This window comes from Lemur catta, chromosome 2 (genome assembly GCF_020740605.2).
Source record: "Lemur catta isolate mLemCat1 chromosome 2, mLemCat1.pri, whole genome shotgun sequence".
NCBI classification, from domain to species: Eukaryota; Metazoa; Chordata; class Mammalia; order Primates; family Lemuridae; genus Lemur; species Lemur catta.
Window position 1 is genome coordinate 8,640,085 of NC_059129.1, and position 13,470 is coordinate 8,653,554.

A 13,470-nucleotide genomic window follows, 5' to 3' on the forward strand; every position below is an offset into this window, starting at 1 on the left:
TTAACAGAGAGCCCTGAAAGTGGCCTAGGCCTGGGCTGGCTGCCCCCTCGAGGCATGGGTAGCCCAGGCCCACAGTGTCTGTCACTTGGCTTGGCCGTGCAAGCCGGAAGACGGAGCCATTTTGCTCCTTATTAAAAGATGAGATGAGAAAGCAGGAGTGTTGGTGGGATGGAAATAGTTGTCATTTTTGGCAGTAAAAAGTGAGAGCTAATTGCATAAGGGAAGCCTATTTGAAAACATAGATGAGTGAGAAAGTGACTCTGGAAAACAGATGATGGGTGCCATTTCATGATGGGGACAAATAGGCTCCCCTTGTGTAGTGTCTTCCTTTGTCTTTTGTTTTGAGCAGTGAGTAAATCTAAGAGCTTGGTGATTAGGAGAGAGAAAATAAGATTTTCTTTTCTTTTCTTTTTTTTATCTCCAAACTAATTTATCCTTACCATGCATGAAGATTTTGAATTTGCTACAGAGCAGTTTAAAAATTGATTGTCATTTCAGTGTGGAAATACAGCGTTTGTTACTATGATTCATTTGTTTAATCAGTCACAAATATTAATTCAGTGCCTACAGTGTGCCAGGTGCTAGGCCAGGCTGCCGTGTGTCACAGTGAACAGGTAGAGCTCTCCAAACCCACAAGAAAGGGACCAATCCACAGATAACCAGTGTGGAGTACGTGTAGGCTGACAAATGTGAGGTGCACAGGGTGGCAGTGGACAACCTGTTCTCCAGGTCTGGTGGTCCAGGAAGGTGCCTCCTAGGAGTTCATATTCATTTTAGCTGAACCCTGAAGAATGAGAAGAGCTATCCTTGCAAAGAGGCAGGGAAAGGGAACAATAACATGCAGTAATACTCACTTTGCACGTTATTTGAGGATTAAACATGAAACTATAAATAAAGTCCTTGGCACATAGTAGGTGTTCAACGCATGTTGTTCCCCTTCTCTAACTTGTGTTGATTCTTTCTAATAGGGCAGCAGAGACCGGTTGTCATGAGGTAGGTGAGGGAGAAACCAAGCTTTGCTGAAGCCAAGTGACTTCTCTAACCATACTAGGAAGTCGGGGATTAGAACTCAAACGTCTGAGTTTCCATTTGACCCTGAGAGCTTATGTACTCGGCTCAGAGTCTAGAAGCTGACTTGTACAGAGATGGAAAAAGATCTGGGACTTCCTAGGGAGAAGGCCAGCCACCTTGGACTGGGCCAGGTCTGTGCCTTGGCCTCCAGGCCTGGTGCCTACCAGAAATCATCTTGCAGCAGCAGCAACAATGACAACACCACACACACACACACACACACACACACACACCCCCACCCACCCACCCACCTGTACACTTGTCTGCATACATCTGCTCTTGAGTGGTTGAGTCCTTTCAGCCTTTCTTTACACATCAGAGGTCTTTATACCAGGTAAGCCTCTTGGATATGAATTTGGGTTACTTCATCTGGGCATTCCAGAGGCAAGATGCAAAGAGTGGCAACTGTGTAGTGGGAGGCAGCATAGCTTAGTGGTTAAATGTGCAGACTCTGGAGCCAGACTCCCTGCATTTGAATCCCACCTCTGCTGCTTAATAGCTGAATGAACTTGGGCGAATTACTTTCGTGGACTATATATTGCTGTATGTCAGACCATGCCAAAACCTAATGGCTTAAAAAACACAGCTGTTTTCTCTCTCATGCTTCTGTGGGTTGACTGGGCTCAGCTGGGTGGCTCTTCTGCCTCATATGCTATCAACTGGGGCTGCAGTCATCCGGGGCTTGATTGAGCTGGACATCCCAGGTGGCACTCATTGTTCTGGCAGCTGGTGCTGGTTGTCCACTGGGATCTCAGATGCGATTATTGACCAAAATACCTCATGTGGCTTCTCTGTCTGGAGAAAGCTGAGCACCTGAAGTCACTGAGGCAGAGTGAGAGGCTGCTGAGTGGGCTAGGAGATTTGGTTTGGGCTTCTGCAGCTCTGCTTCCTCTGTTTATTCACATTCAGCCCTCTTGTCCTCTCCTGTGACACAGGGATGACACCTCTGCCTATAGCACTATTGGGGGAAGAGTTATTATGTGAAAGAGCTCTGTGGAGTGGGAAGCGTTTGATGCCTGGTGGTGGTGGCGTTGTGCTTACATGCTTTTCAGGACTACAGAAGTCAGGGCAACTCCAAGGAGGGGAGGGTTCTCTGTCCAGCTTTGCCACCCCCTGGCTATATCTTGATTCTGCCAATAGAAGGAGATATACTTTTTTTCCCATGGCTTTGTTAAATGGGCTGATTTTCTCTCTCTTTCTCTCTGTGTCTCCTTTTTATTTAAATATTTATTCAGCACATAGTGGATATTTGCTATTCTTTTTGGCAGAACCTCTAGTATCTTCCACGTTTGAGGACTTGCCAGTCAGAGTGGCAGGGTGGCCAGTGTCAGAGTCCCACACTGACGTTGGGGTCGAGCTGCTGCCGTTGGCCTCTCCCTGCTCCCCACCCCACAGGCAACCCAGGAAATCTGAGTCGGGACAGATCGTGGAAACTTGGTGGCTGACGCAGTCCAGCAGCACATTCTCCGTGGTCTCATTTGTCACTCCACATCTGTGTCTGTAGCACCAGGGTGTTGGCTCCAGGAGCCTCTGGGAGTGCTGGCTGCTCTAGTACGAGGCTGTGCCTTTCCCTGCACCTGAATGTCGCCGCGTGACTGCCCATACCACAGGCAGATGGCGAGCTGCCCTCTGCGGGGTCAGGGAAAGGCGAAGGAAGATAACCATGCTGCTGATCACTTATTTATGCCTCGTGTTGCGGGTGAACCAAAGGGAAGGCTGCATCCTAGGGATGTGTCCTCCAGGACTGCCCAGACTCCAGGAGGTCGCAGGGGGTGTTTGCAGCCAGCGTCAACAGAAAGTGGATTTTTCTTAGAAAATAATCTCTGCTCCACACTTCTTTTATTGCCAGAATATAAAATCAACTTGGCTTTCTGGAGGACTGCTGTAAAGCCCAGCTGATACCTAGTGCCAGCCTGGGAAGACAGCATGAAAAGACAAAATTCTGAGGTGTTTAATAAGCTCTGCCTTTAATTATCATTGTGCAATTGCTGTAGAGCCCAGCCTTGTTATCAAGATACAGAGGTTAGAAAGTTTCTAACCACAGAGGTTAGAAAGTTTCCAGATTATTTTTCCAACCCAGCCTCCCTGGTACTCATGTAGACATGTAAATATTTACTGGTTTGCTGATCCCAATAAGGCCACATAATTAGAAGAAAAGCCTCTAAGTCAGGAGGATTTAACAACTGCCAGATACTTACATCCATCGTCCAAAACGTTCCCTGAAAATCAGCATCCCTGAGGGGAACTTAGATGTCAAGAGAATACCTTGGTCCAAGAATCAGTTGTTTTTGAAGAAGCTTCAAACTGTTTTCCTGTAATTGTAAAGTGATGTCTGTCCTTACAAACCCCACCCTGTCTTTTTCTTCAGTCCTTTCGGTTGCCCTTTGGTGCTTTTTGGGGTGGTCAGAGGCTCTTCTGAACGAGGTTCCCTGGGTACAAACTGTTGACTTCCCGTTAGAAATGAGGCTGCGTTCAAAGGAGGTGGCGAGTGTGCATAGCAGTGGAGCTGGCGTCCTGATGGCCCGTGAGTCCCTCCTGCAGTCTGTTCGCCTGGTCCCCACACTGTGCCCAGAAGGGCCTTCCCCAGGCTCAGGTGCTGGGGATGGGACTCAGGGTAGAGGAGTGGCCGATGGCTGCCGTATCGTCCCTGCCGGAGAAGGTGCTGGAGTCACAGCTGTTCCCACTAAGTCCCACGTGGATGAGCAAAGAGGAGAGTGGATGTCGTCAGGAAGGTGGCATGGCTTCAGGGCCCTTCCTTTGCCCTTTTCCATCCATGATGCCTAAAAGAGTTTGAAGGCAAAGTCTCTGCCCGTTGGCTCTCTGCCTTCTAGGGGAATGCGTGGAGGCGGAGGAGGTGGAAAGAGTATTGTCCTACCTGATGATACACACGTGTATTAAAACATGTGTATCTGCTTCTGGTTATGCAATCAATCCATCTCCATTGTAGAAAGTACAAAATCACGTGACTTCTCTCCCAGAAATCCCCCACTGTAACATTCTGGAAGCATTTCGTTCTAATCTTACTGACGCACAGACATTGTGAGTTACAGTCAGGAACCACTGGGCGGTGCCTACCTGCTTCTTACCAAACAGAGATGGGAGCTTTTTCCTAGGCCATTAAAAATTTACCAGGAACACTCATTTGGGAGGATAATACATGTCTATTTAAATTATTAATTGGTAGTACATTAATTTATTTCAAAGCTCAAATGATATGAAAGAGTGTTCAGTGAATAGCCTCACTCCCGGTGCTGTGCGAATGGCCTGAGCCCGCCACGGGTGCCCCTTTTATTGGCGTCTCGAATTTCTCTTCTGCAGCTTCTTGATGCAAAGACAAACAAATACAACTGGGTAGTCTTTCATTTTCCATTTCTGTATCCAGGGTAGAGTATTAGATCTATTTTGTCTATACCCTGCTTCTGGTTTCACTTAATCTATCTTGGAGAGCTTTTCCTAACAGCACATAGAAAGCTAGCTCATTCTTCAAAAGCGTATATAATTTTTTTTAAGCAATTGAAAAATACTTTTTTTTGTCTTACAGAGAGATAGAAAATGAAAAATAAGCGTCCTTCCCCCAACCCCACTCCTAATCTCTTATTAATGATCGCCACTATGACTTTCATTACACATTTTTCCAGAATTTTTAGACTTGTGCCCTCATGAATGTGCATGTACACCCTCCCATGCAAAACCTATTTAAAAAATGTTTTCATCTCATATAGACATGCCATAATTTCTTGAGGCATACTTCTATAGCTAGACCTTTTTTGTTTGCAGTTTTTTTCCCACTTCTCCAAGGAATGGAAAGAGGGACGATTTGTGGTGTAAATCTTGGTTGGTGTGTTCCATTGTTTCCTCTGGGTGCATTTTGGCAGTGGACTCACGGGTCACAGGATGTGGATGTTTTTAGGGGTCTGGGGTACGTGCAGCCTCATGGCTTCCCAATAGACCAACTCTCCTCCCAGCCACGCATAGGAAAGTGGCAGCCACCAGAGCAGCAGAGTGACAGCAACCCTCAGCCTAGCGAGTTCCTCAACCAGTGAGGCTTTAGGTCCTAGGAAACTGAAGTTCTTCCAAGTGGTAAGGCAGGTTTCTCCTTCCTGGGTTTGAAGGAGTCTCTCTAGCGCCTTTTTAGGAACGTCGGCTGCCTGGAGCCAGGTTTAGTTGCTTAGCTCCAGACATCTATAAAGGACTCAGTGTGGGTCCTTCTCCCTCTGGACTGCCATGCATGGGGTGAGAGGCACCCCTTGGGTTGGCAGGGCCGATTCTGTGTCTAGGGTCAAGGATAACAGAACACACTGCTTTTACTCCTGAGTAATTGGCATATTATTGTCATGGTACACTGTCAGTTACTGAGATCTTTCTACATGCCAGGCACTGTTCTGCATACTACATGGATATTAACTCATTTTATCTCCTATTATACCCATTTTATGGATGACAGCAGTGTGGCACAGAGACGTGATTTGCTCATGGCCACACAGGAAGAGTAGGGCTGGGATTTGATCCTGAGCTGCATGGACCCAGAGCCCAGGCTTCATAACCCCTGCATTCTGTCCCCAAAGCCAGAACCCACTGTTTCTTTAAGGAGAGTCTTCTGGTGTCTTCTGACCCTCTGTACAGGCAGAACTTCTTGAAGTCTTACCTTCTTTGTTCACCTTTTAGCTGGCTTTTCTTCTGTTTGCTGAGGGTGTGTAGCAGAAAAGCCTTCAAAGTTGGACAGATCTGCTTCCTAGATGTGAGCTTGAGCAAGTCATACAACCTCCCAGAGTCTCCGTGTCCCCATTTATGAAGTGAGGAAAATAATTCCTCCCTTGGGGTCGTTAGGAAGGTTACAGGGCTCTGATAGGTGAAGGGTGTGAAATCCGTGTTGTCTCTTTCTCCATCACTGTTCCACACCCTTCTCTGTTCTGCTTGGTTCCTCTTAGTCCTGATCCACGTTGTTAAAATTCCAGCCAATTCAGTTTCTACCAGATCAAAAAAGGAAGCTCATTCCCTGGGTATGAGAATAATACCAACATTTATTGAGCCTCTACCACTGCTGGGCATTTTGCTATCTGCTTTACATAATAATTGCAAATCCTTGCAACAGCCCTGAGAATCGATTTCCCTGTCTGAGGGGGAGCCGAGGGTGGGGGACTCGCTGGAGGTCACACACGCCATGGAACGCCTGCTGGCCCTGAGCTCACGTCCACGGGGTGCAGGGCCCCTAAGCAGTGCTGGGGAGGGACCATCGTGCCGTGCAGTTAGTCTCTCTCCCCTAATCATCTTCTCTTGTAGCCCTTCTGAGTCAGAAGGATAGGTCACACTCTGCTGCCTCAAATTGCTCATACATTACGAGGGGGAGAGGATGGAATCATTTTGGGGCTAGACATTGGCCTTTTTTGCTTATTTACTGGGTGTGTCTGTGTGTGTGATGTTTGTCATGGTGACAATGGATATTTTTTCCATTGTACATCTGATATCTGGTGTCTGAGATCCTAATTAGGCCTTCATAGCTCCCAAATTACATGCTTTTACATGCCTGTGATTATCTCAATAGGATTAACAGTCCTTTTTCCGTAAAGATAATTGAGATCTCTCGTGGTGGCGTGTTTTTATTACTGCAGCATCATCTGTAGCCATCCCTCCGCAAAATCTCTTCTTGTTTTCTAGTAACGGCTTTTTCACCTCGTGCTTATCAGGAAATGTTCAGGGGTCGTAGCGAGGCAGAATTCTTCTGTGGTTATGCAAACCTTGGTAACCATCATGCGTTTTTTTTCTCCCCTCTTCTCCTGACGGCAGGTGCCTGGAGATTTGAGTCAAACATCCGAAGACCAGAGTTTGTCGGATTTTGAAATGTAAGTCCCTGGTGTTTGCCCCTGAGGGTCCTTTAGAAATAGGGCTCTGCTGGCCTGTGTCCCAGAAGACCACAGGGGGATACAGAAATCGTTGCTGAAATCTACACAGGGTTTGGTTATTATAAAGGTGGGGAGTTGTCCTCCTGCAGCCTAAGTCTGGCCTTCAGACATGTTTTATGTCCCCTTGGGGTATTTAAAAACATTTTCTTGGCTGACATTTAAAAGTTGAAAGATATGACATAAAAATTTCAATTTTTTTCTTTCTTTTTTTTTTAAATTAGACACTCACCAGTGTCAGGCCGCAGTCAGCTGGAGCTGAGCAGCAGCTGCCCCTGCACACAGGGCATGCGCTCTTCAGGTTACTGTAGTCCCCGCTTGTCCCTAGTGCCCGACTCTGGCCCGAGTCACTCATTTGTTGTCTGTGGTCGCTGGGTTATTGGACCAACAGTCGTCAGTGCGTTGGCCTGGGTTTTCATAGGGTGTTAGGTTCTATCGGTGCCTCTGCCGATAACCCCAAAGGAAGGTAGTTGGTCATCAGACTCTTCTTATTCTGGGTGCCTTAGTTTTTGGACAGACAGTCCCTTCAGGCTGGCAAAGAAAGTGGGGTAAGTTCTGGGTTAAAGGCCGGGCAGAACCTCTGTCTCTCATTCCGTTGTGATGAGTAGAAGAAGTCCAGCCTCCCCGGGAGAAGGCTCATCCAGGAGAAGCCGCGTCTGGAGCGGGAGGGTGGGGCCGGCCCTAGGGAGAGCGGGTCACGGAGCCAGGTGCCCCTGCCTGGGAATCTCGGCACCCGTCAAGCCACCCAGCCTCACTGGGCCTGGGTTTCCTCACTCATGGGCTCGTGGGCAGGGGGAGTGCAGCGTGAAGCGGCTGCTAGGATGGCAGCCCGGTGGGAGCAATGGTGGGGAGAAACTGGGGGGCGAGGTGAGAGCTGCGGAGGGGAGCCCAGAGACTAGTCAGCGGTGAGACGGGAGCAATGCGCTGTTAAACCAGGAGTTCACCAAGCAGCTGCTATTCTCAATGGAAGGGATGAATGAGCCATAGTCTCTGCTCTTAAGCACCTCTGCCTGGTCCAGGACACATCCTCTGTCCCCAGAGACTTGGACCCTCCTCCTGCCAGTTTGCTCAGCCACGCTAAAGGCACAGGGAAGCGATGACACCATTGCTCCCTCTCAAGATAGAGTCCAGACTCCTTCATGGAGCTTAAGGAGGCCCTCACTGACCTCTGGCTTCAGCCCCAGCCCGGCCCTGTCCCCTCCCTGCACACCAGCCACACTGGCCTGTTCCCCTCCTCTGACCGCTTGGTCTTCCCCCTGGACTGTTACTGTGCTCACCCAGCCCACAGGGACACAGCAACCCTCTGTGCTAGGTGCTCCTCGGACTCACTCAGTGTCATGTCAGCCACCCCACAGATGACAGAGGATTCGGACCTAGGCAGTCCTGAGCCTGACTCTTCACAGATGTTAGTTCCCCTGCTGGAAACATCTTTCCCATCCTCAACCTCCCCCCTGCAACTGGGCCAACTTTCAGTATTCCTCAAAGCCTGGCCCAAATATTGCTTCCTCGAAGAATCCTTCCCTGATGCCCCAGACCAAAGCAGGCCTGCCTGGCATTCACTTTCCTTAGATCTAGTGTTCCTTGGTGGCACTTAACACAGTGGTAGTTAGAGAATTTCTGTGAAACAACCATGAGCATGTGGCACCCAGCAACAAAGCCTAAAACACCTGGTGTGAAAATAGATAGCAATGAGAGAAGTAAACAATTCTACAGTAGGAGTTGGAGACTTCACCCACTTTCAACAGTGGGTAGATTAACTGGACAGAAGATCAATAAGGAAGTAAAATGCTTGAACAATACAATAAACCCATTAGACGTAACAGACATACATAGAACATTCCACCCAATGGCAGCAGAATACACATTCTTAAGTGCACATGAAACACTCTCCAGTGTAGATCATTTGTTAGTTCACAAAACAGGTCTCAATAAATTTTTAAAAATTGAAATCATACAAAGTATGTTTCTCAATCACAATGAAATGATTTTTATGGAGCTGGGTCTCTCTCCCCTGTTAAGCTGCGTATTCCATGAAGAAAGGGGCTTATGTCTGCTTCCTTTATGGTTCTGCCTCTAGTACCTAGACTAGCGTGTGGTGTGTGGTAGGTTCTCAGCAAATACTTGTTTAATGAATGAATGTGTGAATAAACAAAAAAATGAACAAATGAACTGACATCTGGGAGGGAAGTGGTTATATAAACAGTCAATTTTTTTTTAATTTCTATTTTTAGAGACAGACTCTGTTGCCCAGACTAGAGTGTAGTGACGCGATCATAGCTCACTGCAGCTTTGAACTCCTGGGCTCCAGTGATCCTCCTGTCTCAGCCTCCCAAGTAGCTAGGACTACAGGTGCATGCCACCACGCCCAAGCTAGTTTTTAAAAAATTTTTTGGATCTCACTCTGTTGCCCAGGCTGGTATAAAACTCCTGGGCTTGACTGATCCTCTCACCTCAGCCTGCCAGAGTTCTGGGATTACAGGTGTGAGCCACCGCACCTGGCCGTAAACAATCAATTTTAGTACAGTGTGGTAAATGTACTGAAAGGGAGAAATGCCTAACTCAGTCGCAGGTAAACTCATGGTAGCCCTGGGCAGTTGTCCGGTCCTCAGCAATCCAGGAAAGTTAGTGAAAAAAGAGTGTTAGTTATGCTTTTGTCCTCCCCCTGCCCTGGTGACAGAGAAATGAAAGGGCAAGTGCTATTGGCACTAGTATAGCTCCAGGGACCTTTATAGGAGGAATGTCATTGGATATACAAACCAGCTTGGTGGCTCAGAATTGCAATTTGTCCTTTGTACCCTGGGGAAGTGATCAATAGGGCTTATTTTACCTCTTGAAGGAGGTCACCACCTCACCTCAGAATGTAGAAGAAACGCTGCTTCTAGAGAGAACCATTACCTGAGGGTTATTGTCCTTATGAAAATAAAATGCTCTTTACTCTTGAGGTTGTGAGAACATTAAGTCATGGAATCTTCCATTGTCAGCGTCTTAAATTATGTTTGAAGCGCAGGAAGCTGGCTAATTTTTATGAGCTGCTCTTTAGAAAGAAGGAGAGCTCTGGAACAGCTCTAAGTAGAGGCAAAGGCGAGGACCTTCCAGAATTGCACAGCACTGTTGTGATAACCATGAAGGTTGATCTTGGAGTTTCAGCAACAGTCAACTTACTGGCTCTGTGATTGGAATCCAGCCAGGTGGGGATGTGATGAGGGAGGGTGTGTACCTGGTATCTCGGAGTTAAGTTTTAAGTCATCACAATCACATAAGCCAAAACAGTCATAGAAGCAAAATAACCCTTCAAAGTACTTTAAATAGTCCATATAAGGATTAAATGAGCTAATACAGATAAAAGCATGGAGCCCACACATTGTAGATACTCACTAAACTATGTTGTATTTGAAGTTAAATCTCGCTTTGTTAGATCCACACACACAGTGTTTCTGGACAATTTGGAAGAGTGTTATTTGTGCCTGGGATCCTAGCTGTGCAACTTGTCATTCTCTGTTGCCCTTCCCTCCTCCCACCCCAAACAGCTACCACTCTCGCAGCCCTGGGTGTTGCTCTCCTGAGCCCCTTTGGGTCTGATCTTAAAGTGGGGATCGGGGTCTAAAGTCAGCACAGTGAGGAGGCAGTGTGACTCCGCTGGGTGCTCCAGAAACTGTGGGTGTCACTCCACATGGCCTCCCTTCCTAGCTTCCTTGGGGCTTCCAGTTAGCAACCCCTTTTCTAGATGTGGAGACGGAGGTTCGGATAATTACAGGCCAGTGTCACTCAGTCAGCAAGAACTGAAGGGGGCGGTTCTTTCTCCTCCAGAGGGCGAACTGCATGGGCATATGTGTGTGTATTCATATGTAGGCATAACAGGTAAGAGTGTGTGTGTATAGATACGGACTGAGTGATGAGACTTGTCCTTTAGCTTACTGTCAGCTGTGCTGTATGTTGTCATAAATTGCTTGTGCATAGTGCCTGTCAGAGGAGGGAACTGTTTCCTGTTTTTGGTTCTTGCTTTTTTTGTAAGTTAAAATGACCAATTTTGATTTCTGTCTTCGGTCAGATCAAACCGGGCGCTCATCAACGTCTGGATCCCCTCAGTGTTTCTCCGGGGCAAAGCGGCGAATGCATTCCACGTGTATCAGGTAAGAGCCTGCTCTTCAGGCCGACGTCACAGCTGGGCTGGAAGGACACCCAGTCGCCGTGTCATGGTGCTTTGCCCGTGCTGGGGGAGCACGGTGGTTAGGAGGCCAGGGCCCCCGCAGGCCAGCATGCTGACTGCCCGGAGGCTCCGACAACGCGGTCTGTGGTCTTCATTCAGACAGACAGGGGGCACAGGGTGGGGCCTCCTCGTGCCAGTCCAGCCTCTTAGTGTGGCCACGGCAGGATCTCAGCCCCGACCGCCTGAGCAAAAATGGGGACCTGTTGGCTTGTGTTGCACCTGGAAAGTCCATGGGGAGCTCGGGCCTCACGCACGGCTAGACCAGGCTGTCGGCCTGGCTGGATGGTTTCAGCAGAGTCCCGGGCCGCGCCTCACTGGTCTGTCTGGGATTGGATGGTGGACTTCCGTGATGCTGTGACCACTGCTGGTGCTGGGGCGGGAGGGACTTCACCCGTCTGAGAGTAGAAAGAGGAGGCTCATCGCTGAAAACCAGGCGACTCTTTCCAAAAGAAGGAGCAACGGACCGTTGACAAGCAAACCCTGCAGACATCTCCCCTGCTTGCTTGAGGCAGATGGGCCGTCTCCAGTTGGGTGTTGAGCACTAGGACTGATATTGCCCAGCCAGGGAGGCCTCAGCTTTCCATCTTCCCTGTGGCTGGCTGGTGCCTCCTTCAGCTCTGCCTTCGTGTCCTCTTATTGTCTGTCATCTTTCTCTTTCGCTCTTGTACCACGGACCCTGAATTCCAGGCTTTCGTGTTCGCTTGTTCTGGAACTGCTTTGTTTTCTGCACCTCCCTACGGCTACTTCCTGCTTCTCCTGTCCTCTTGTGTCAAGTAATTGTCATCAGGTTCTGTTTTTATTCCCTACGAGCTCTGTGAAAAGCTTTTCTTTTCTTAGTGGGGAACTGACCTATTGAAAAAGTCTCCTTGGCTTTTAAGGTGTTTTCCCCAGAGTGGGATGGTAAAAGAAAGGACACTGAACTTGAAGGTGGGAGCCCTGGTTTAAATCCTGTGACCTTAGGTAAATCTTAGTTTCTTCATTCGTAAAGCAGAAATAATCTTGTGAAACTGTTGTGAGATTGGAAATCTGTGGCACACAGTAGACACTCCGTGTTCGTTTCTTGCCTTTCCAAGTGATCTCTGTGTTTGGTCCTGGGTATAAGCATGGTCTGTGCCTCTCACTTAAAATCCTACGGGCAGTGGAGCTGGAGTTTGGTGTGAAAAGGCTGTTTCAGTTTGCACGTTCTCCCGGGCAACAGCAGCACTTTAATACGTGTCGGGAGAATCTGAGTGTTCATCGTCCTCCCGGCCCTGGTTAGGAAGAGAATTAGATGGGACAGATTTTCAAATATCTTCTTCTCTTTCTTTCTTTCTCTTTTTATCCCAAACCAAAAAAAAAAAAAAAAAAAAAGGCCCTGTTATTTGAGCGCCCTTCGAATTCTGCTCTGCGGTCATCAGAGATCTCAGAGGTGCTGCCTGGAGGATAAGAAAGGGAAGCAGACAGCTTTATCTGAGAGCAAAATTAAAATGTGATACCACTCGAGAGCTTTCCTTGACCTTTCGGTTTTGACTTTCCCTCCTCACCCCTTGAAGAGACGTGGCAATTTTTAGCTTCTGGAAGTCGGCGGTGAGACAGGCCCCAAGGATACCCGTTGCCTGGGAGATCGTTGCCACAGTGGTCACCGTGGCATCAAAGCCACTCTGTCCCCCTCCTTCCCTGTGTGAAAGCTTTCTTGGACGTGGTCCCGAGTGCAGCCGGCCACAGGCCTGGGGGCTCTCGGACCACCCGGAACAGCCTAAACCCGCGCCTCTGTCTCTGAATCTTTCCTGATGCAGGAGGGTGTGAAGTAGCACCCCGTGCGTGCAGTTACTTTGCTGCTTTTAGCAAACAGCACTCTGGTTCGTTCCTCCAGAGCAAAATCTGAGCATGTGTTTGGAAGCATTTCAGAAAGCCTTTGTTACAGCGTTTTCTATATAAATGATATTGGATAGAAGGCGACTCATTGAAAATACTGGTACCATGGGATAGTATTTTTTTTTAGGATTTGAAAAAACATGAATGTTATTCAATTACACAAAAGATTTCAGACAACTTTTAGAGAAATGTATAGAAGAGAATAATGAAAGGAAAAAAAAAATAAAATGTCAGAGTCAGAGAAAATGCCACCTAGGAGTTTAAAAGGAAAAATCGGAAACCACATATGTATATCATGGGGTCCTACACAGTTGCTCTCATTGATTTGTGAATTTCCTCTGGGCTTCCTGGCAGCCAGTGTGAAAATGGAAATGTGGTTATTTGGATAACCATGGCTAATGACAGAGTTCCTCAAAAGAAACGTTAAGAGACATTTCCACG

The 13,470-nt window shown here is 47.8% G+C and overlaps 1 protein-coding gene across 4 annotated transcripts in view; it reads left to right on the plus strand.

Moving 5' to 3' along the window:
• SNX29 (sorting nexin 29) overlaps positions 1–13,470 on the plus strand; it is a 394,246-nt gene that overhangs the window by 266,981 nt on the left and 113,795 nt on the right. For all 4 annotated transcript variants that reach the window (XM_045542623.1, XM_045542624.1, XM_045542625.1 and 1 more), the window contains 2 exons: positions 6,856–6,911; positions 11,017–11,098. In XM_045542623.1, coding sequence (XP_045398579.1) covers positions 6,856–6,911; positions 11,017–11,098 — 138 coding nt within the window. The remainder of the gene's footprint in view (positions 1–6,855; positions 6,912–11,016; positions 11,099–13,470) is intronic.